The sequence below is a fragment of the Acomys russatus genome, chromosome 14 (genome assembly GCF_903995435.1).
Source record: "Acomys russatus chromosome 14, mAcoRus1.1, whole genome shotgun sequence".
NCBI lineage: Eukaryota > Metazoa > Chordata > Mammalia > Rodentia > Muridae > Acomys > Acomys russatus.
In genome coordinates, this window is record NC_067150.1 from 43,398,895 (window position 1) to 43,423,668 (window position 24,774).

At 42.2% G+C, this 24,774-nt stretch overlaps 1 protein-coding gene across 1 annotated transcript; it reads right to left on the bottom strand.

Moving 5' to 3' along the window:
• Positions 1–4,396: 4,396 nt before the first annotated feature.
• Positions 4,397–22,791, bottom strand: Fdx1 (ferredoxin 1). The gene is made up of 4 exons (XM_051156442.1): positions 22,470–22,791; positions 16,402–16,526; positions 8,082–8,211; positions 4,397–4,634 (listed from the first exon to the last, which is right to left on the bottom strand). Exons 1-4 carry the CDS (start codon positions 22,664–22,666, stop codon positions 4,520–4,522), a joined length of 567 nt encoding a protein of 188 aa, XP_051012399.1. The 5' UTR covers positions 22,667–22,791; the 3' UTR covers positions 4,397–4,519.
• Positions 22,792–24,774: the final 1,983 nt, after the last annotated feature.

A 24,774-nucleotide genomic window follows, 5' to 3' on the forward strand; every position in this document is an offset into this window, starting at 1 on the left:
AAATGAAATAGGGAATGCCACTACACTGGCCATGTAGCCACCATGTGATGCTTAACATAGCCACCGGCAAAACATGAAAGCCGTCCTTTAAGACAAAAGATGAGTGTGTTCAGTTAAAGTTGGCAAAGGTTTCAGAAATTCCTAGAATAGTTTTCTTAAAAAAAAAAAAAAAAAAAAGAGTGGTTCTAAAGCACTTGTATAATTATAGGTTTATTATCTATGAAATTCAAATATAATATTAAGTATTAGCACATAGCCCACAATTAAGAATACACCACCAAAAGAAGACTCTTGTCTGAAGACACAAAATTACTAACTAGCCTTACACAGCACTGAAAGGGAACCCATAGTTACTCCCTTTCAATCAACAGTTAAGGAAAAAAACTGCTATGATTAAAGAAACAAGCCATCATAATACAGTCAGCACAAGGCATTTCCAAATATAATGCAAGATGAACACGTAGTTCTCTTTAAAAGCTTAGGATGTTTGCTGTTTGCTTCCAAGTCCAGTACCTCTGCCTACAGTGTATGCCCTGTGCTCTTCCTTAGAATGCAGCCACCACTTTGTAAGGACACCAGGCCACACTATGGGTGTTCCAGCCCACATGCCCTGCTAAAAGCCCTGGCTGGCCACTGCCAGCCACCCAGTCAGGAGGGCTAAGCCTATGCTCAATGACTATCATGGCTGGTTAGTTTCCATTAATTTGAGTCACTCGGAGCAAGGGACACTCAACTGAAGAATTGCCTTCATCAGATTGGCTTGGCGGGAGGGGAAGGGAGCATTTTCATAACTGCTAATTGATGTAGGAAGGCCTAGCCCACTGCAAACAGTGTCACTCATAGGCAGGTGGGCCTGGGCTACATAACAAAGCTGAACAAGTCAGGAAACAGTCCCTCCACTCTCTAGGCTTCAGTTCCTGCCTCCAGGTAAAATAAGCCCTTTCTGTCCCAAGCTGCTTTTGGACAATGCTTTATTATAGCAATAGAAAGGCAAACTAGGATACAGAGCCTTCTGTCCACTAGCGTCAACCCCAGGTACAGGGTAGCAGACACACAATCCCACTCCTGATGTCTAAATCCCTGACTATAAGTGGCTATCCAAAGAAACAACAGACAATTGTTTAACATTAAGTTTTGGAGATAACTTGCTTATCGCAATAGAGAAGCCAATACAGTGCCATTGAATCCACATGTTTCAAACTTGGAAAGGTTCTTTCCCTGAACTAGAAAACTCACCTGCATCAACAGCCTCCATCTAATAAGATTGGGCTTCATAAACATACACACTGTTGACCTGAACTTTCATAATTTGAAATTCGAGGTAATTTCCACCATGATGTGTATCACCGTTAAATGCTCTAAAAGGGTGAGTTTAGGTGATCTGTGTAGAACAAGAATATTAATGCTAATTAATAGATTGCTCTGAAGAACTTCCAAAGTACAGCATGTTCCATACAAAAAGGATTGCAGTCATTAAACAATAAACAAACACAAGATGCTTCAAGATCTTCCTAGTCTCTATTTATACATTAATTAAAAAAAAAAAAAAAAAAACACTTGGCAAATTGATCAGTTTGGATCAAGCAAGTTACGTATGTATATGTAAGTTGTATCTTTCATCATTTGCCCTCATGGAGGGCATTCTTTATCTTTTTTTCTTATTCTTTGAGAATTTCATACATGTACATGTGTTTTGGTCACACCCACCCCCAGTCTCTCCCCTCCAATAAGTCCCCTATCCCTTCTATCACTTTTTCTTCCTAACTTCACGTACTAGTCTCCAGCCAGGGGCTGGAGAGATGACTCAGTGGTTAGGAGCACTGGCTGCTCTTGCAGAGGATTCTGGTTTGATACCTGGTACCCATGTGGCTCACTCTTTTGGCTTCCATGGACACTGTGTGCATATGATGCACAGAATTACATGCAAGCAAATACCTGTACACTTAAAATACTTAAAATGTTTTTTAAAAGCCAAAATCCATTCAGTGTTGCCTGCATGTACATGGATACAGGACCATCTACCAACATGTGGTAGCATCTCAAGAAATATGTAGTCCCTGAAGAAACCTGATTCTCCCTCCACAGTAGCCATCAATTGCCAGTAACAGCTCGACTAAAGGTGAGACTTAATAACCCTCCTCCCCCAAGCATGCCGAGAGATTTTTGGCTGGCTTGATCTTGTACAAGTCTTGTGCAATAAGTCACAGCTTCTGTGGGTCCCTATGGGCATCAGCATCCTTTTGCTACCAATACCTACAACATCAGGCTCTTACAATCTTTCTGACCCTCTTTCCATTGTTAAATCCCTGCACCTTGTGGGGAAGAGGCATGAGAAAGATGCTCTATTTGCCTGTCAGTTTATAGATGCTGTATCAAGTTCTACACTTGATCCATATTTATACAGATGAACAAGCTGCAGTGAGATACTCGACATGAACTATGCTCATGCTTTTTCGCCCACATTTATTCTGTTTTCCCCCAAAATTAGTTGGTGTTTAAACTGCAAAGGGCACACTGTGGCCTCACAGTACAATGGTAGCACATGTGACTCGAGAACACACAATGTAACCCCTTTGTGAACATTGAAGATTTTTTTTTTTTTTTTGGTTCAGATAAGGAGTAAACATCTTCCATACGCAACTACTATCTGTGTGCTGAAGATACACCCTAGCTTCTGAGACTGTGGCACACTATTGAGCAGTTTGTGTAAAACGAGAGACACAACAGTGCCCCCTGGGCTATGCGATGTGGCACCCTGATCAGGAGACACAGACATTCGATTTCCATGCTGATACAGGTAACAATTTATATATTATTCTCAAAAGACTATAAGGAATGAGTATTCCTCTTTTTTGTATGTGTTTTTTAATATTTTACTAATTTATTCATATTACAGCTCAATTGTTATCCCATCCCTTGTATCCTCCCATTCCTCCCTCCCTCCCACTTTCCACCTACTCCCCTCCCCTATGACTGTTCCTGAGGGGGACCTCCTCCCCCTGTATATGCTCATAGGGCATCAAGTCTCTTCTTGGTAGTATTCCTCTTAAAATAGAGATGAATAAAAAGCTTATTCCCCTAGCTTAATCAGCATTTTCCATCAGTATTACTACATTTATGTTCAGAAAAAACAGATGATAATTCTTACTGAATCAAAATTATAAAATATTTATTTATAAGGATTTACTCTCTTCAAAGTTAGCCATTTCCCTTACCAATTAAGTATCTTTTCCACACACATTTATACTTAAATTCTGCCATACATAATGCTGCCTGTGGATGAAGGCTGAGGAGTTGGTTCTCCAAAGCACAGCAGACTGAGGCATCATCCCAGTGTTTCCAGGTTCTTATAATCACCAAAGAAAGAACTTAATACAAGACGAAGCAAAGAGGAAAAATTTTATTATAATATAAAAGGACACACTTAAAAGGTGAATGCAGGCTTCTGAGATGGGTAGCATGGCACCTGAGACAGTGCATTAGAGGCAAACTGAAAGAAATTATTCTTAAGGCACACTAAACAATTCCAGAAATGGATCAAGAGTTCCCCTGGACAGGGCTAACTCTCTGGCCCCTTTATCCCTAAGTGTCGTTTCTGAATGTATCCTTGTACTGGGTGGACAATATGAACACAACTTTTGAAGGATAATGATACAGAAATACCACTGCTGTGAAGTAAGGGACCAGTTGTAGTGGTCCCAGTGTGCCCCATCAGTCACAGCCAGTTTTGGATAGTCTTGTATCTGTACTGTTTGAGAGGTCAGTCACATGATGTCCTCTGTAACACAGCTGTGTGACTGTAACACCTCTAGCCACCATGCACTTTGCCTCTTGTTTTGCCAACCTCACTTAAGATCTTCCTAATCTCTCTGGTTTCAGTCTGAACATGTAACAGTCAGAAGTGGGTCCCAGTACAGATTCTCTCGCTACATCCTGGTCAAGCCATGTTAGATAGAGCTCTACCACCCACATGAAACTATGGTAAGGATAAGTCTGTAAAAACTGTTTCTTGACATTTTTATTTCATGTGCATGAATGTTTTACCTGAATATATAACTATACACAATATGTATACAGTGTTTGTGAAGGCCAGAAGTGGGATTACAGACCATTATGAGCCTTCATGTGGGTGTTAAAAGTTAAACTGGGTCCTCTAGAAGAGCAGCCAGTGATCTTAATTGCTGATCTAACTCTCCAGCCCCAATGACACTCTTTTTAAACTTACCCTTTAAAAAAGCGGACATGAGCTCACACAGTAATGACTTACTAAAATCACTGAACACAATCATGGTAAAATATATAAGGAGTTTATTATGTCAGCTGTCTTCTAATTTATACTGACATTTTAATAATTTAATCAAAATAAAAACTGCAGACTTTCAGTACTATAAAATTGAATTAAGACAGCACATCTACTCACACTGAGAAATATATCCTGCCATATAATCACTTATTTCTACTAAGAAATAATTATAAAAATAAGTAAAAATTTCATGAAAATATTTCTTTTTATTGTAGCTTAGGAATTCTTGCTCATGTCAACAGACTGTCTGACATCCGCCACTGCTTCAGGCACACGAACAGTCATATTGTCCATAGCCTTGGTCAGACAGACTTGGCAACCCAGCCGTGACCTGCAAGCAAAGGAAGGAAGGAAGTTCAGTATTGGATACACGTCATTCACAACCCTGTAGTTGTTTAGGATAATTTTATACTTTCTTGCCCAAAGCAGTTGGAGAATTTGCTAATCCTCTAAGTTTTCATTAAGCCAAGGCAGACACCACCATCCACATGACATGCTCTCTAGTAGGCAGCAGGTCAGCATCAAACAACCCGCTAAAGCCAACGCTTCATGAGGCTCTAGTGTGTCGCCCAAAGGACTCAGCAAAACTTCTACTTTGTGGGATACCTGACATGCAGAGAAACAACCACAAGGCATGAAGACACACATAAGACCTGACTTAGCGAGCTAAGGAAACAAAGTCTTTAACTCCCAGCTAAGTAAAATCATAGACTAAAGCCAAGCATGGTGGCAAGAACCTGTGATCCCAGCATTTGGAAGATGAAGGCAGATCAGGAGCTCATGCTATCTTCCAAATGCTGGGATCACAGCCACCATGCTTGGCCTTAGTCTATGATTTTATTTAGCTGGGAGTTAAAAGACTTGTTTCCTTAGCTGGGTAAGACAGAAGGATTTTAAACCAACGTTACCAGCAGTAGAGGAACACAGCAAATGAACATCTGTAATCTGTTGTAAGACTGACTCTCACCATTTTCTTCTCTTTCACAGAATTGCTACCAATTATGTTTCCCTTAGATGTTTTGTTTTCAACAAATTTGTTACATATGTACAGATATGTTTAAGTAACTCTTCAAATGCATACAGTATATTAAGTAAAAAGATAATACAGGGCATATTTTAATCAGCAACACTTTTCTCTTAGAAGCTAGGGTTGGTGGCACAAGCCTGTCATCTCAGCTACTTAGGAAGCTGAGACAAAAGGATTGCAAGTTGAGGGCAAGCTTGGGCTAAAGAGTAAGTTAAATTCCAGCTTACATTTAACTTCGAGTCAGTCTCAAAATAAAAAAGTAAATATAGGGCTGGAATATAGCTCAGTGTAAAGTACTTGGCTGGTATGTGCAAGGCCCTGGGTGTAATTCCAAATACTGGAGGGGAGGGGAGGAAGTTACTTTTACATCCAAACTGTCTTCACAAAGCATGTGATGAAGACATTGGCTTTATTAATGGATTCATCAAACAATTTCTGAATGCATAGCAGTAAAATTTTCTACTAGTAAATGTCAATGGGTATAGTCCTGAATGTCAGTGGTGTACTCCTGAATGCGAATGATTATTCTACTAAACGTCAACGGGTACACTACTATATGTTAACTCAACTCCATACCTTCTTACTAACACCTGTTCTATGTTTGGCACAGGAGAGATTTTCAGAAGAAAGCACAGGATTTAGAGTAAAACAGGCCAGTGGTCCAAAACCAGCAAACATGGTATTTTAATAGGCAACTTTCTATTATTTATTAGCCTGATCATCAAGATGGAGAATAAAAGGCTCCTTTGCAAGAACGCTGAAGAGATTAATTGCTAATGTCAACAGTATGGAGTGAATTTTCAATCAGATAGATGAGGCAAGACAACTCACTGATAATTAGCAATGTGAGAGCAACTGTGACAAATGCCATACGAACAGAAAAAAACAACAAAACCTCTCTGAGGAGAAAGCCATGCTCTGGCCAGGACAGATAGTGTCTAGAAGAGACTCTGAAGGGTGGGTAAGACTGAATACTTTTAAGAGGCAAAAGAACTTGACAAGAGCATTAGAGATCATGGTAAGAGACTCAGGGAGGCTCAAAGGAGCATCAGAGCTGAGATAGGTGCTTCATTTTTTGCTGCTGTGAAGCACTGACAAGGACAAGTGATGGGCTAGGGTGTGGCTCTGTAACAGATACATTCCAATGTACAAAAGTCCCCAGTTCAATCCCCAGCACCTCCTCTGAGGAAAAAAAAATTACAGAGAATTATAGTTTAAAAGTATCTGGATCAGCACATAAATTCAGATATAGTGAGGCACCACTGGGGAGTCCTAGAATAAAGAAGCCACGTTAGCTAACCATCGGGAGTTTTGACACTGGAAGAAAAAAACAAAAACAAAAAAGACCTCCCATCAGGAACTCTTCTTTGTAGAATCAGAAATTGCCTTGGCTATACTCAATTACACATCAAGCTCTATATGCAAGAGCAAATGAAACAAAACAAAACATGGCAAGGCAATACAGACAGTTTATAGAATTTGGGAGGCCTTAAGTGAGACGTCAGATATTCCCGCATGTTCATATGATGAGTAAGACAAGGCTACACTTGCTACACTTTGAGGAACTATTGATTTAGAAAGTGAAGTAACTGTCAGGGAGGCAAAGCAGAAAACTGTAGGTGCAGTGATGGGAGAACAAGCATACCCTGGGCCAAAGGACAGCTCCGGGTCAGGGCAGCTGGCACACTGAGCTTGGATGTAAACACTATGATGTGCTCAGTCTCTCCTCCCAGGGTCTCACCTCCATAAAAGGGAGATGAGGCTGCAGACATAGCTAACTGACAGACAGGGCAGTCTAGCATGGGCAAGGCCCTCAGAACCTAACACCAAACAGGACGAAAAGTAGGTCCATGAACTATAAAAGTAACAAACTGAAGTTAATAAAACTACTATCATAAAAATGACTTAAAATTTATTCTTACCATATAAAAATGGATTCTTGTAAGCTAATGAAGTTTTTTTTAAAAATTATTCTTCATTAAGGTAGCAAAACACCATTAAACAAAACCCAATCTCAATAAGTATTAGCCTCCTTAATTATGCCTTGAAACAGTAAATGAAGGAGAAGCCTTCCTTAACTGTAAGACTGGATAATTAAAACATAGGATCACTAATGCCACCTGCTATTGTGGAGCTCACTGTGTTTAAGAGAAATTCTACCTACTAATTAATATACTCTGATTAATTTACTTTAATATACACTTAGAAAAAGAACTAGTCACCTTAACATAATTACTATTATATATTAAGTTTCTTTGAAAACTCAGTCCTCTCAAACAGGTAAAAATTTCCACTATAATTTTGTTCAATTATCAAATCTGTCCTTCAAGAACACTATAAAAAGTATTCCATTAAATTTCACCCTCTGAAATTGTGACAAATATTAATTCCTGGCATAAAAGTAGACTAAGATTTAAAAATTATATTACTACCAATTAATTCTTTGACTTTTGTAAAAGGGAAGTTTTACACGTGTGGGCCATGTGTAGACAGTGAAAGACAACTGTCCCAGAGGATGTTCAAACGTCATGACTTGGTCTCTCCCCATGAGGGCCCTTCTACTCATGGGCAGGATCTCAGACCCAAAGGAATATAGCATGAATCTTTCCAGGTTGTTGGTAACAGTGAAGCAGCCTTAAAATCTTACCAGACAGGTCAGGCTTTGTGCCTTCTGCCTGTAACCTCAGCACACACGAGTGTGAAGACACCCTGAACAACAGATAAAAGATCTTGCCCTTCAAACAAACTTACCTGTTTGTTAGTCCATAAGCCAGGTCAAGCATGTCATTCTCCTCATCAGTAATGGCATCTAACTTCTCATATATATGATCCTCAAAGATAAGGTGGCAGGTGGAGCAGGCCAAGGTTCCCTCACATGCACCTGTAAAAGCAGCAGAGGCGGAACATGCCATGCATCACTGCAGCAGTGCACACCTGGCTGCGGCAAAATGTCTCTAAATTTTAGAATCAGCTACAATACTAAACAAAAGGGCTCCATTACTGAATAACCATGAGTCAGGAACAGGTACACACACACACACACACACACACACACACACACACTCTGAAATCACTCACACAGTACTTTACAAAGGTTCTGAACAGGTAATGTAAGGGGACCAGGAAGGCTATACAGTTCTAATATTAAACTGTATTCATAACTGAGACACACATACATAAAGATGTATTCTGAAATACAAGAACAGTGATGTATATAATCATATGCACATAACTCACCTTGCCTGGCGAGCTCAACACAACTGATAAGGCCTTGTAGCCAAGAGAAAGCAACTACCCTTCTCCTAAATAAAGGCAGATATTCTTCCCTCTAGTCCTCTAACTAATCAGGATGAATCAAACAAGATGTTTTAATGAGCACAATAAATTTAAATAATGTGAATATTTCTTGTGTTCCATTTTTAAATTGTATTTTTTTCTACATTTGTGTGTTGTGTATGTATGTGCACACATGTTCATACATATCACAGTGAATGTGGAAGTCAGCCTCTTGTTCTACTTTTAAATCATTAAATTAACAGTTATTTACTCAGGTCTTACTATGTGCCAGGCATCCCACAAAGTGAACTAACAAAATCATGATGTCCAACCCATTCAAGACAGAAAGCTGCGAAACAGCCTCAGACTTCATTCGGAAATCTCACAAAGAAACTCATCCATATAAACCAAGGCTTCCTAAGCTTTTCCCTGCATGATCTACTACTGCCAAGTGAGGACTTTTTATGTGACCACAGAGATACAGGCAAATAAAATAAGTACATAAATTAAACACACAATGGCAACAAGTCATAAAGAAACTTTATTTTAAAACAGTTATTACACACATACACACGCATGCGCGTGCATGCACACTTGGACACAAGACCTCCCAGAAGTTCACTAGCCAGATAGCCTAGAGTACACAACACAGCAGTAGAAACCTGTCTCAACAAGGTAGGTGAGAAAACTTCATATCATGCACCAAAACACATATAACCACAGAGAGAGGGGGAGGAAGGAGGGAGGGAGGGAGGGAGGAAAGGAGACAGACAGACAGAGAGAGACAGAGAGAGGCAGGGAGGGAGAGGGGGAGAGGGAAGGAGGGAGGGAAGGAGGAAGGGAGGCAGAGGGAGAGGGAGAAGAAAAGAGAAGAGGAGGAGAGAAAACACCTTCGTTTGTATTAGAGCCATTTCAAGGCAGTGACAGCCTCAGGAGGGCCCAGGTAATGAAGTACAAGAGTACATGAGCTCTGGAACCAGACTCCCCACCTATAATCACCTCTTCTATTTACTAACTATGTCACTGTAGGCGTCTTTACCCTCTGTACTTCAGTTTTCTTAATAGTAACTATAGCAACCTCACCTGGGACTTACAAGAATCATGAGTATAAATAAATTATATGTATTGGCAACATACCTGGTAGGTTGTGATAATTACTATTTGGAAAGGGTACAAAATCTCAGGCTGCAGGGTGTGGGAGTTAACTCTACCAATGGTCTCATCCAGTATTAGACCCTGCATACTAGAATACTAACCTGAATGACAAGATATGCCATTGGTGCAATGACAAGATGTGCCCATTGGTGCAACAGTGGCATGATTGTCATGTCATGGGGTAACCAACAACTTTCTGATTGGATGTTAAGCTGGCTTCACGGAAGAGATTTCAAGTCTGGTACTGTAAACCTGGTCAAGAGTCCATGACAAGAGAGATCACAGGCCATAGGAATTTATGGTTGTTGTTTTGCTTGTTGGTTAAGCTATCTAATGGCCACCTAAATATTCATGTTTATAACCACTCATTTGTGTTGCTCTCAACTCTGGTGGGAGAAGCTTCCTTCTGCAGTAGGCAGTGATTAGTGCAGAGACTTATAACTGGTCAAAATACCAAAATAAGTAACCATAAAGGCTCAGGGAGCATTATGGAAGAGGGTACAGAAAGAATGCTAAGCACTGGATGAGGAGGAGGAAGGCTGTGAAATGCTGACATCTGGACAGCTGTTGCATGTTACCTGCACATCAAGCCAATCAAAATCCCAGCATGGATGGAGAAGCTCCCTTGACAGGGAACTATTGGCAGTTGATAGTTGCTAAGGGTGAGACATCCACTGTTTTTTGAGGACATGACATTGGTAGGTAGGCCACGCCCCAGTGGATGGCTCTCCACCCATCACATATTAGCAGCACTAATTGGTCTTGGGGGCGGGGGGGGGGGCTGTTAATAACCAAAAGGAAGAGGACATGAAGTTTGAAAGAAGACAAGGTAGGGACACTAAAGGCAGTCGGAGGGAAGCAGTGGTGAATGGCAATAATAAAAGTGCACTGTACAGATATATGAACTTTACACTTCTCATTTATGAAATCTGAGTGTGGCTGACAAGACATTTCCAGTATGAGTTTTATATTAATGTTATTTTGTGCATTTATGATGCTGACAAGATAAGGTGGGCCACCTGCCCACACCTATCCCCTTTCCTAGCTGTATTCTAGAATACAGCTGTGTAGGAAGTTACATACTGAAAATGTGAAATTATATATAAACATATTGTCTAAAGGATGAGCTAGCATATCAGAAATATAACAGTAAACATAACATCAAACATATATAGACTTCTATAAACATTGCTGGGACCTATTATCTTGAATAGTCATAAAACAGCCATTCAAGAATACAGAACAAAGTTTGAAATGATAAACTAGATCGATTTAATCACAGATGTGTAACTGCCCCCAAGTGGCAGAACACTGAAACACACAATACTAAAAAGGGGATCTATTATCATAAAAGTTGGTAGAAAGAACATTTATGTATTACATTGCATCCCAAGTTTACAACTGTCCATTTTGCCTTATTTATTTACTCATTCCTCCATACACAATAAGGAGTAAGTTGAGAGTGACTGTACCCCTCACCAGAGCCCAATGGAACAAGGACACAGCAGTGAATGAACGTAGTACTGAAATGTGGTAAATGCCATGAAAGGATGGCTTGAAGCAAAGCAGTGGAACCGACAAACTATCACAGGCAGGGTGCTACAAGCGATGCAAGGGTATAAGAGTTTGGGACTGACTGGGTGATCAGGCAAAGAAGGACTTCTTTTGTTACCTGAGCCCAACACCCTACATCCCAGAATGCAGTCATTTCTTCCACAGTGTTTGTCACTATCTGCTATGTGTTTCCTTGTATGACATAAGGGACTAATACAAACACACTTGCTCGATACAGAATAGTAAATAAGCATTTGTGGGATGCTTATTATAGTGTCTTGGTAGAGGGAAGTGTGCACATGATGTCTCCAGGGTGCTGATTTGGTATGAGTTCAAGCTTCTAAGAGATCGGCATCACCAAAATAGGAAGAACAATGAGAAGTGGAGGAGAGTGCAAGAGCAGAGGGAGGGCATACCATGTGTAGCCTTCTAGGCATGAGGAATGCGGACTTAATCCTAAGTGCAACGTCAAGGCCTTTGTGGTTTTAGTCAGAGAACTGACCCAGCTGATGTTAAGACAATCAACCCAGCTGCAAGCTCAAGACTGGAAGCAAGTTTTCAGGTCCAGGTATGCAGTGGCTTAGCAGAGCCAAGTAATAAATACAACGCAGCCAAGAGGAGCTTTTGGAGGCTTAAGTGAGAGTAGGTGCTGATGGGCTGGATGTACCAGGGAAAAAATGCTGCTCGGGTTTCAGCCTGCAGTAGCTGGACAGTGCTCATCGCAGATACAGGAAATGCTGGAGGAAAGACTGCTTTAGGGGAAGGCTGGAATCAAAAGCCGTTTTAGAGCATGATTTTTAGCAGCAATATGGCTCGGTGGGTAGGACAACTGTTGCCAAGGCTGACTGATGCCTTGAGATTCATGCTCATGGTGGAAAAGAATTAACTCCTGCAACCTGTCCTCAGCCCTCCACACACATATTATAGCATGCGTGTATGCCTATACTCACAAATATTGTACACATGTGGTGGAAGAGATAAATGCTTTTTAAAAATCAATACCTGGGTTTTAAATACCTTTAGGATTTCCAAAAATAAATATAAAGTGTGGAGTTGAGTCTACAAGTTCAAGCTCAGAGGAGAGAACTGAATCAAAGATGTAAATTTAATAATCTCTATCAGCATCTAGGAAGAGCTTAAGGCCACAGAATGGATGAGACCGCATGTTCTGCAGAACCCGTGGACTTGGTCAGCCATGTGGGGAGCTCAGGTGTTTGAACACTTGGACCCCAGTAGGTGGTGCTGTTTGGGGGGATGTTATGGAAACCTTTAGGAGGTACAGCCTTGCTGGAAGAAGCATGTGACTGAGTCATGAGTTTGTAGGCTCCCCCACTTCAGGCTCACACTGTCTTTCACAACTGTGGTTGCAGACGTGATCTCCAAGCTTTCTGCCAAGGCCTCCTGCTGCCATGTCTCTCTCACTATTATGTGCTTTCCACCTGGAAATGTATGTAAACCGAGATAAATTCCTTCTTCCCTAAGTTACTTTTGGTCAAGGGTGTTTTATCACAACAGAAAAGATCCTGATATACTTGGATTGACTCATTTGATCTTCACAGCAGCCTTATGAGGTAGTTACCAATATTAGCCCCATTCTATTGATGAGAAGACAAGAAAAAAAGTTAGGGCTGTAGTCCAAAGTCACAAGACTGAGAGAGTGAGAGAGTGGGCAAACAAACCTAGGCAGGAAAACCCTACTTAAGCACACCAAAAAGGTTTTAGGGAGAAAAACACTGTTTTAACTTTGACTCACAGTATGAATTTAACTTTACACACTTTATAAAATAGGTAAATATTTCACAGTAAAACCCCTGCAGAAGATGTTTGGGTTTTCTATATTCTGTTATTCTTACGTTTCTGTAAGATGCTAGTTAGAACTGGAGCTGGGCATGTAGCTCCTAGCATACGTGATACCTGAGATTTACTCACCAGCATGACAGAAGCCAGGCATGGTGGCCCATGCACTCCCAACACTCAGAGACGGAGAAGGAAGATCAGCAGTTCAAGGCCAGCCTCAGAGATGTTAATTTCAAGGCCAGCAGGGGATATATACATCAGAGCAACAGAAAAGTAATATAGTAGAGGAATTTTTTAAACAAACAAACAAACAAACAAAAAAACCCTTCCGGTGTTTAATTCTTAAAACCGTTCTAGAATTGTCTTATACAAGCTTACAGTCTATGACTACATATCAGCTCTTTGTTGATGGGCAGCTGTTTTTGTTCATCTTTTCTGTTAGAAACATCTCTGTAAGTAAACTGCCTAGGACAAGCATATCTTCCTAAAAGTGAAGTCGAATCTACAGAGAAAATGGCAGAAATAGCCTTGCTTGGTTACAGCTTTTACCTAAGTGTTCTCAAGGGCTGGAAAAACACAGTTTCTTTTACATATTCTCACAGAGTGCTAAGAGCTTCTACATACAGATGTAGCTCTAAAACATGCCACAGAACACTGTCATGCAGTTCTTAAACCTGACTTAACATCTTGCCAGGGCTACACAGAGACACTCAAGTCTCAAAATCAAACAGACAAACAACAACAAAAAACAAAAAGATTATCTAATATATCTATCACCTGAGTCTCCTTATTGACAATTTACGTTGATAGCTTTTTGTCTGTTTTTCCAAGTAAGGGCCACACGCTGCTCTCTATGTAGCTTGAGTGTCTTTCTGTGCACACTGCAGATACCACAGCGTGAAAACTGGAACTAAGGAGCTCACCCTGGCCCAGGTCTGCGGCAGTTGCTGCTCTCATCAGTGGTCACTGCTGCTCTTCATTTTCTAGTCACTGTTCTACACAAATTCTCTAAAGCTCCTATTCCTTGGTGTGTGAACTCAGCTTAGCAGCTAAATGACTGGCCAGGGGCTTACATGTCTGGTGCCAGGAGGCTCAGGTAACCAGGCAAATCCTTCAACAACCACACAATCTGTGTCTTAGTCTTCATTCCTGCTTGTAAGAAACCTCAAGGTCAGTCAGAGATGAGAGAGTAGAGTCCTTTGCCTTCTAGATCCCAGAGCCACTCAGCCTGCTATAGGCATCTCAGTCTACAGGTTCCACTCCTTGTGGAGCTGCCTCTTGCTCAGCCCAACTGGTACCACAACCCAAGCAAGCTGATCATTTTAGGCAAATACTCTGTAGACAGCTCTCACCACACACCAGCCTGCAAGAAGAATCAAGGCACTCCCTAGACTGGAGCTCTTCTAGGAAACTGCAAGCAAGGAAAATAGTGACAGTATTATGGGCATGGGACTGTCTGTCTTCCAGGGGTCACATAGGGGATGGTTTTCACCAACACTAGAATTACAGGGCTGCTGCTTTCCAAGGATGCTGCAGATTTGCAGGGGTGATTCTGATGGGGGATGGGAGAATAGACCAAACTAAAATGCCACAAACACTACTGCTCTTGTCAAACCTAGCCCTGAGATAAGCCCTTCACTGCTGCATCTTGAACAACCCAGTGAGGGCAGAACTGTTATTACCCTTATTCTCCAAAGCCTAAAAATGGGCACAAAGAAGTTAAAGTAGCACGCCTCAGGCCTCCAGTGACAATGCTGGATTGAGAACCACAATCTGTCTGATCCTAGAGTTTATTCTCAACTACTGTTCAGCACACTAGCACCCATTGTGAGAGAATACTTCAGCAAAGCTTAACTAAAAGTGCAATTCAGCTGGGCTTGGTGGCGCACGCCTATGACCCCAGCGCTCAGGATGCAGCTTTTTGAAATTTACTATTTAATGAAAGGGATGTTCCTTCTGACAAGAAAACTGCAATAAGCATTAACATGGAGGCAGATTTAATGCACAATGAGAAAATGGAAGAGGAAAGAACTAACAGTTCTTACAGTAGGATGTGATCCGTGCCCTGAAGCAACATACTCAGGGCGTTATCCCAGCACTTGGGAGGCAGAGACAGGTGGCTCTGTCAGTTCAAGGCCAGCAGAACAGCCAGGGCTATGTAGTCATCTTAAAACACCCCTCAAAAAAAAAATTAGTTCTTTATATAAAAGAAATAAACATCGACCTGATTTAAAGTAAACATGACTTATTATCAGTAAATGTCTGACTTGTATAACTATAAACTACTCACTCAAGGTTGTATAAAATATCTTGAACAAAAAGGAATTAAGTGGAAAGATTTAAGGAGCCCTGCTCTAGACTACTGCTTCTTCAACTCTAACACGCACCATCCAAAGTGTGGGCGCAGCTTGTCATAACATGTGCTGCGAGGCTGGCAAGACGGCCTGTCTGGTGAAGGTGCTTGCCACCAAGCCTGAAAACCTGAATTTGACCCTCAGGACCCACATGACAGAAGAACTGGCCCCATCAAGTTTTCCTCTGACCTCCACACATGACACATACGATATGGCACAAGCAAGCCTACACATAAAAATTGGCTCAGGAATTTACACACACACACACACACAAACAAAATAATAAATAAATAAAACATGCTGGCTAGATTTCCTGAGCCCCAAACTCTGCATTTCCCAGGTGACAAAGATGGCAATGAGGCCAAAAAAAAAAAAAAAAAAAAAAATCCGAGCCATTTAGGCACAATCAGTGCTTGCCTGAAGTGTATTATGGAGGTGTGGGAGCGTCAGCTTTGTACATGTGGTTAGATTTGCAGCACACAGGTAAACAGTAGCCAATGGGCCACAATAAATTCATGACTCATTTAAGTTCTTTTCTACAGTTAAACAATAGCATCACTCTATTATTCATCTTGGGTTTTTTATAGTGTGTATGTGAGTATGTCTCTGCCTGAGTGTATGGCATATGTGTGCAGGTATCAGGAAAAACAGAAGAGGGTATAGGATCTCTGGGAGCCAGAATCACAGGCAACCATAAGCCAACTGACCAAGGTGCTGGGAACAGAACTAAGATCCTCTGAAAGAGTAGTATGTGGGGTTAAACATTGAGCTTGCTCTTGTTCTTTTTCCAGCCTCCAATTATTTTTACAATTTAAAAAATTAACATGTCTTCAATTATAGTATTTACTTAAAATGTCATAGTTTAAAATTTAAAAACAAAAACAAAGCCTATAACCTATTCAGAACTTTACCTGGGGAGTTTCAGGAACACTTACCAAAACCATCAATATCTAGATTATTTTCAACCACAACATCTAGCAGCGAGTCACCGACTTTTCCCTTGGTTGTCAGCGTTTCACCATCACGGTTCTTGAAGTGGACTGTGATCTTATCTTCTGAGCTGGGAAAGAAGCAGCATTTCAGTATTTTGATAATTTCAAAATATAACTCAAGGGCCAGAGAGACAGTTTGGTGGATAAAGGCTCTTGCCATGAAATCCTGAGTTGGATCCCTGGAACTCATGTAAAGGGAAGAAATGATCACCTGGCCTCTATATATTCGCCATGGGTGCCCACATACACATCATCAACATACTCACACAGGAGTAACAAATGACAGAAAAAAATTAAGCCACAACTTAACCTGCAAGAACAAATGAATAAACATGCATGTGGGAAGAAGACAGTACGAACTGAGGGTCTATCCATCTACCCCACCTACAGAGGGCAAGCTCAATCACCTTAAAAGAAACAAAAAGGTTCCTGACCCAGCAACTTTATGGGGCTGTAGAGTTTGTCTCCTCACTAGTCACTGATCTGTGAAAACACTCAGCAATCACTACCACCCAGGAAGTCTACTGGGTTTTGTCATGGCAGCAACAGAGACTCTGGTTTGGTTTCCATGAGCCAGAGATTAATCCAGACCCTCACACATGCTAAGCACACACCTGACCACCAAGCTACAGCTTCAGTTCATGAAATCTATTTTGCTTTCACAAGCTCTCAGGAGAATAGTCTCTGTGACCATGGCCCTAAGAGTTCAAGTCCTTTGTGGCCAGCTTTATAAATGAAAGTCAATCTGCTAGCCAGGGTCACTACTGTGCAGGTGTGCGGTCAGGGAGACTCTGACCCCAAGGGGTAGCTGTTTACACTTTTGTGAGTTTTTGAACATTTCATGTTAGTCCACAGGGTATATTCAAAAATCAACAGAACTAACAGAATCCTGGAAAGGTACACACCTTTGAATGTGTTCTTACTATGTTTTCTGTCATCTAGTTAACCTAAATTGCTCTCCTTTCTACCAAACATCTTTAATGTAGAAAACTACCCTTACACTAGCATCTGAAGCTTTCTCCTCCATTACCAACACTTAGAAGATAACAGACTTATAATAATTAGTTGTAATTTTTACCACTATCAATAGATGGCAATAGCTAAGAGCCAATTCACTAGGGGTAATACCCAGGTCCGAGGAATTTCAGGGCTAAAAATTCAGAAGCTTTCAGAAGCACAAATCCAGTCATTACATTTCACAAATAAGTCCGATGAGCCTCCACCACAAGTGGATAAAGCCGTGTTAGCACGACACTGAGTAAAAGGATCCTGATTAGAAAGGCCCAATAGAAATGCATCTTATCATATCAGTGAAAAATTTCACCACTTTGTACAATGCATATATTCTAATATTTTTTAAACTAAAGAAATGATATAAAATTGTATGTGTGTGTATGTGCCTCAAAAACAAGTCTATGCTCCCAAACTACTTTTTTTTGTTTGTTTGTTTGTTTTTATTTTTTTGAGACAGAGTTTTGTTTTGTATGTAGTAGTACTGGCTGTTCTGGACTCACTCTGTAGACCAGGCTGGCCTTGAACTCACAGAGATCTGCCTACCTCTGCCTCTCAAGTGCTGGGATTAAAATGGCACCACGACTGCACCCAGCTCCAAACTTTTCAATGGTGGTCAGAGAGGCCTTTAAAACAAGTGTTTTTACTTGCCTGGCAACACTAGTATGTGTTCAATTCCCAGCACTGTCAAAAAACAGGAAAAAAAAGTCTTCTTGCATGGCTTCAGAGACATTCAGGGCAACACTTTTCTGTTTTTTAAAGATTTATTATGTATACAGTGCTCTGCCTGCATGTACACCTGCACTCTAGAAGAGGGCACCAGGTCTCATTATGGATGGTTGTGAGCCACCATGTGGTTACTGGGAATTGAACTAAGGGTCTTCAGAAAAGGAGCCAGTGCTCATAACCTCTGAGCTATCTCTCTAGCCCAGGGCAACACTTTTGTATGCCTTAGTCTCAACCCGGCTCTGTAAAACAAATGCCCTTACACTGAGGAACTGTGTTCCCAGACTACTTTCTTTTTCTTTTCTTTTTTTAAGATAAAACAACTGAGAATGACAACAGCCCTTAAGGCTAAGAAATTCTCTAGAAACACACATTTAAAAAGGATGTAAGGGCAGGGACTTGAGCCAGTTGTACTATGTAGTAAAACAGAAGCTTAGAAATCTATTTACATACTATTAAGATACAACACACACACACACACACACACACACACACACACACACACACACACGAGTAGGAAAGGATATTTTCAGCTTGAGCAACCTGGGGCTTAACCTAGGGTTACTAGGGTTAAAAAAGGCTTTGTGGAAGCTGAAAATGAGCTCACATTTAGAATTTGTTTGGCTTTCAATACCTGAAAAACCAGATGGGATTTTCCCCAACTCATACAGGATATAAATCAGAGAGCTAAGACATGCACAAATGCCTGGAAGCTAAGCTACAGTTAAACAGGGATGTTTGTGGAATTACTCAAAACTGGGGGGCTTTAGGCTTGATGTTCTAGAACACAGAAGAGCTAAACTTACAACAAAGGAACTTCAAACCACTTTAACATCGGCCTTCCGTCAAGACATTTGTCTTACAGTTTTGACAATGTACAAAATGTCTAAGCCATCGTAGAGCTAAAATGTGGATCAGCAGCTTTAAGTTAAAGCCCAAGTTCTATTGCTGCTAGAAGCCCAGACGGTTACAATGTCCTAAAGCAGTGGTTCTCAAGCTCGGGGCTGAAGGACCCTTTCATAGGGGTCACATATTAGATATCCACAATACAATTCATAGCAGTAGCAAAATTATAGTTATGAAGCAGCAACAAAAATAATGTTATGGTTGAGGGCTGGCACAGCATGAGGAACTGTATTACGGAGTCACCGCATTAGGAAGGTTGAGAACCACTGCACTAAAGTTATGCAGCCCTAGTTAACAAATGCTAAGATTAATAATTGATTCATTAAAGGACAAGGAAGGAAGCACAAACAAGAGGGGAAAGGATAATTCTTCAAGTGAAAGAGAAGAGAAGCTATAACGCAGAAGACACAGCTTCTAGGCGTGGTTCTAACATGCACTTTTATGGAAGCAGCCATGGAAACCACTCCTTACAAGCAGATAAAACAGAGTAGTGGCCCCACGGACTAAAGCATTAAAGTGCCTTTTTTGTTTGTTTTACAAAATGCTACTAATTCCAGGCTAATGTCCAAAACTCCATGTAGCCAAGGAGGGCCTTGACCTTCTGATCCTCATGCCTCCAACCTCCCAAGTGCTGGTGGTACAAGTCTATGTCACCCCACCTAGTAGAAAACAAAACAGGGCTTCACACACACTACACAGGCACTCTACTACCTGAACAGAGTATTTTTATAAACTTCCTCTGAGTTGACTTCTGTCTGCTCACTCTCAATGATTGATGGGTCAATTGTACAGAGCCGCCCCCACCCCACCCCTGGCCACACCCATGCACCCCCTTCTAAGACCTAGGTAAGATTTCCAGTAGTGGGATAGATGTAATCTTTTAAGCTTTACTCACAAAATCAACAGCCACTTGTTCTGCTCAAGCCCAGCAGACACATTAACACAGCCATTCTCCTGTAGGGCTTCCCCGGCTCAATGGAGGAAGGCGGTGGGTCTCAGCCTCCCTAATGCTGCGGCCCTTGATGCAGTTCCTCCTGCTGTGGTGTCCCGCAACCATAAAATTATTTCATTGCAACTTCATAACTGCAATTTTTCTACTGTTATGAATTGTAATATAAATATCTGTTTTCCAATGGTCTGGGGCAACCCCTGCAAAAGGGTTGTTTGACACACTCCCCGACACACACACACACACACACACACAGGGCTCACAACCCACAGGCTGAGAACTGCTGGAGTAAAGCATAGCTGCTGTTACCCTTTCACTGTATAACGTGGGGCACTAACAAGAGAAAAGGGTGAGTCTACGGCCTCCACCTTCACCTTTGCTCTCTGAAATGACTCATGAAAGTATGAACTAAAGAGCTGCCAGCTGTGGCACTGCAGTAGATGACACGCCTGAAACACAGGAGGGTCCTGCTCCCACCATTACATGAAGAAAGACTGTCACCTGCTATGCAGCACAAAACCTACTCAAGGTCCAGGCCTGGTTTTGCTGGCTACTTACTTTGGAAATGTTATGCCCACTTATCTACCTACCTAACTTTGCAGGATTGTTTTAAAAGTACAGATGTAACAGAAATAACATATGTGAAAGCCCTTGGTACTCAAAACTGCTCCAAAATATCAAGTATTGTATCAGGGCGTTTGGAAATAAAAGCTTTTCAATATTCTTATTGAGAACTTATATAAATGTGAGATTTAAAACTCAGCTTCTAGAACTGCTGTCCAATGTGACTTTTACTTAAACAGGAATGTCCTACACTGGTAATGCCAAGCACAGCAGACGCGCGCCACATGCTAAATCCTTGAAATGCGGCTAGCATAACTCCAAGACAGAACCGTAAATATTATTTAGCTTCAATTATCTTGGTGTTCAATAACCACATACGGCTGGGAGCTGCTGTGTTAACAGCAAAGGTATGGCATGGTCTACAAGTGAGTCCAGGACAGTCAAGGCTACACAGAGAAACTCTGTCATGGAAAAAAAAAAAAAAAAAACCTAGTGACAAAATCATGGGAACCAATTTGCAAAAGTGTGTGTGTGTGTCCTTAGACACAAGTTACACTGATTATGTTCAATATATGTCACAATTTAAATCCAGAAAGCATCTGCCATAGAAATAAAAGCATTCACAGGTGAACAGGCCAGGGGAAATATGAGTGAACCCTGCATCCTCTCATTTCATGCAAAATATGTATACATATGTGCACAGGTATGTTCACATTTCCTGCTATACTCTACTGGAGTCAAACAGAAATTCTGTGAAGAAGCTGTATCTGCAGACTGATAAAGCAGACACAGACACTCATGGTTGTGAAGAGATGACTGTGACAGACCTAGAGGCAGTTAAAGTCATCCTGGGCTGCTGTTAACGCCTTCTGTGGCCATGTATCACCAGACACTGTTTCCAGCTTTATGATTAGCAGGTAAAGAAATTTTGGAATGTGTTGTATCTTAACAGACCACCAGCTTTCAATCCTAAGGCTAAAGACGTAAGATAGCTTCAACACTCTGTGATCCATCGGTGTCCCATCCATGCATCTGGCAAGTACACTGATTTGTGGCTTTCTTTAGGCCCGTGACTACAAAAGTTGAGCTAAGTTCTTCCACAGAGGTACATATAATTCAGGGAAGCCATAATCAGCGTTTCCAGACCACGGTCACTCATGTTTGGCTTTGAAGAAACTCTCGTCTTCCCTTCAAGCAACATGTGTGTTTTGTATTGGCACTGACAATACGATTTACTGTAAGTAAAATGTATCTTAGGCAAACCTAAGGGGATGCCTTTGAAAACAAATATACCCAATATCAACCTTCCAACTGGGGGAGGCGGGGCGTCTTCTCTCGTCTCTCAACATTTACCACAGAATTCTCTATACTATGACCCCAAGAACTGTTGCTAAGAGGCGGCTGCCTACTGAGCCCTCACTTTCAAACAGGTTGCGAGACCAGCGTCACTTGTGTGTAATCATTTATCCCTTAAATCATCCTGTGTAAGGGCAACACTGGTATCCCAGGTCTACAGGGGCTGAAGTTAAGCCAGTGCGGGTCTAAAGCCTACCCTACCATTCCCACTAGGCAGGTGCTCCTAACCGTCCCTCCCCTAGCTGAAGTCAGCACAAAAGGCCAGCGTGTGCTAGCCACGCCAGGGGAGCGACCACGAAGGTGAGGTCCACAAGGACATCCACCGAGGAAGCCCCGGAGCCGGCTCACCGCCTGAGCCAGGCCCGGCACGCTGGCGGAGTCACGGGAAGGGCTCTCAGGCGCGGGGTCAGCAACCGGGCAGCGAGGCGGAAGAGAGCCAAGGGCGGAAACGCACGCAGGCCAGGGACGCCGGGACCCACCAGCCGCCGCCGCGTCTCACCTGTTCCACACTCGTGCAGACACGCTCAGCGGCCGGCCAGGTCCTGCCTCAGCATGCACGCCGGGGCTCGCGGGCCACGGAGGGACCGCGGTTCCCGCGCGGGGCCCGCAGAACAGCAGCCGACGGCGATCCAGGCCACGGAAAGCGACGGAGGCGCAGGCGGCGCGCAGGAGTCGGGCGCCCGGAGCGGCAGCCATAGCCGAGTCGGAAGGTTCCGGGTCCCGTGGGGTCCTGCGCAATCCTGAGGGTCCCGAGGGTCCCCCTGCGAGCGGACTAATCTCCACGAGCGCCCTGCGTGTCCTATAACCCAAGGCCGCGCCCCGCCCCGCCCCGCCCCGCCGCTGCCACGCCTCCACGGGGCGGGGCCGAGCACGGCTCCCGGATCGCGTTCGGAGTTCACCTTGAATCTTTTCTGCAATTCAGCTGTGCATTCCAGAGCAGTTACTTGTCAAGGACTGATCAAAAAGCCACCTGGTTAACCAAACCTCCTTTGGCTGCCCACTCTCAAAACAGAGCAAAACACCGCAGTTTTCAACACCTGAGAGTTCAAGTTACAGCAAAGGGGACCTAGGTTTTTTTGTACCCAGGGCAGCAGAGAGTTTTACAGAGTTTTAGAATGTCAATCAGCATTTTTATGAAGAGAGGATTATATCTAAAAGCATAAGCCATCTCATAACGAATAATCTGTTCATTTAGGGCTGCTGAAAAAAAAAAAAGCAGGTAATAATGCTCGGCCTGAACTGACAAAATGAGTATATAAAACCCTGAAATTTAACAGCAAACTTTATTTTTTTTTTTATGAGTAACTATTTCAACAGACTTTAAAACTAGAAAACCAAATTCTAAACCACATGTTGTCACGGCTGGTAAGTTGTGAAAGAGTCTTGGAGGTCAGAAAATGCAACATCCAAAAACCCAAGCCCTATGTTGGTCGGAGACCTTGGGTAAATTACTCTTGGCGGATAAGAGTTTCCGTGACTCACAGATAAGTTCACACTCAGGGCCATTTTGGAGGTGAGGTGAATCAGTGCAACAAACTGCGTCACCAACCATAAGCAAGAAATACATCGTCTTGGGCATTCCTGATAAGGACAGAAGCACATGTTGCAAACAAGCTGAGCATAGGAAAAGATTACTGGAATATTCAAGCTGGGTTTGGAGACATAGCTAGGAGGTTAAGAATACTTGGTGCTCTTGCAGAGAGGACCTGGGGTCAGTCCCCAGGAACCACAGAGCACCTCACAGCTCTCCGTAACTCCAGTTCCAGGGGATCCAGAACTCTCTTTTGGCCTCCTCTGGCACCAGACATTCACATGGTGCACAGTCATTCGGTGGGAGGAGTGCTACTCAAGAGGCTGCAGAGGTGGCACATCGGTTGAGAGCACTTCCTGTAGAGGCCCTCCGTTTGCTTCCCAGCACCCACTGCAGTTGGCTCCCAACTGTAACTCAAGGCTCCACAGGAATCTGCTGCCTCCTGGTCTACAGGCACTCGCTACACATGTGGTATATACACACCTACACATACATATTTTTTAAATAAAAATATTTTTATAGTGGCACAGGTCTGTAATCTGGGGAGGCAAAGGCAGGCAAATCTCTGTGAGTTCAAGGCCAGCTTGGTCTACAAAGCGAGTCCAGGACAGCCAAGACAGAGAAACCCTGTCTTCAAAGACCAAAAGCCAAAAAAAAAAAAAAAAAAAAAAAGAAAGAAAGAAAGAAAAAAGAAAAGGGAAGGAAAGGGGGAAAAAAGAATATTCAAGGACTGGATAAATGGCCAGTCTGCTCTTCCAGAGGACTAGAATTTAGTTTTCAGCACCTATAGTCAGGTAGCTCATAACTGCCTCTCTGACCCCCTGAATACACATGCACATCTAAATAAAATTAATTATTAGAGAGGGATATTTTAAAAATACTGTACCCCTGGGTGCAGTCTCTCTAGAGAATGTATGGGTATTGAACCTGCAGTGGGTAAACATAATTACCTTAGTCTCTGGGTTAAAATAATTTAAAACTTGGGTCAGGAAGGGGTCAAGAAATCCTGAGGAGAAAGTTTTTGTTGTCTTTTCATCCCGAACCCAAATCATCATCAAATGACTCAACTGTAGGGAAACTGGGCAATGCATGTGTTCCTTCTCAGCCCTGAAGGAGAGAAACCTGTTCTATAGGATCCCAAGTGCAGGATCAGAACGGTCTCGTCAGAGAACAGGTGATGTTAATTCACTAGAAGAGCAACCACCTCGTGCAGGATCTTAATTGCTACCAGATGAAAAAGATCCTGTGAACGAATTCTGGGAAGAGATATATA

Excerpts from the sequence above, each read along its gene's own strand:
- Fdx1 (XM_051156442.1), bottom strand. The coding sequence starts at position 22,666 with ATGGCTGCCGCTCCGGGCGCCCGACTCCTGCGCGCCGCCTGCGCCTCC. Across the intron at positions 16,527-22,469 it reads TCTGCACGAGTGTGGAACAG|CTCAGAAGATAAGATCACAG; the intron begins GTGAGACGCGGC and ends CTTCTTTCCCAG. Across the intron at positions 8,212-16,401 it reads TCTAGATATTGATGGTTTTG|GTGCATGTGAGGGAACCTTG; the intron begins GTAAGTGTTCCT and ends CTGCTTTTACAG.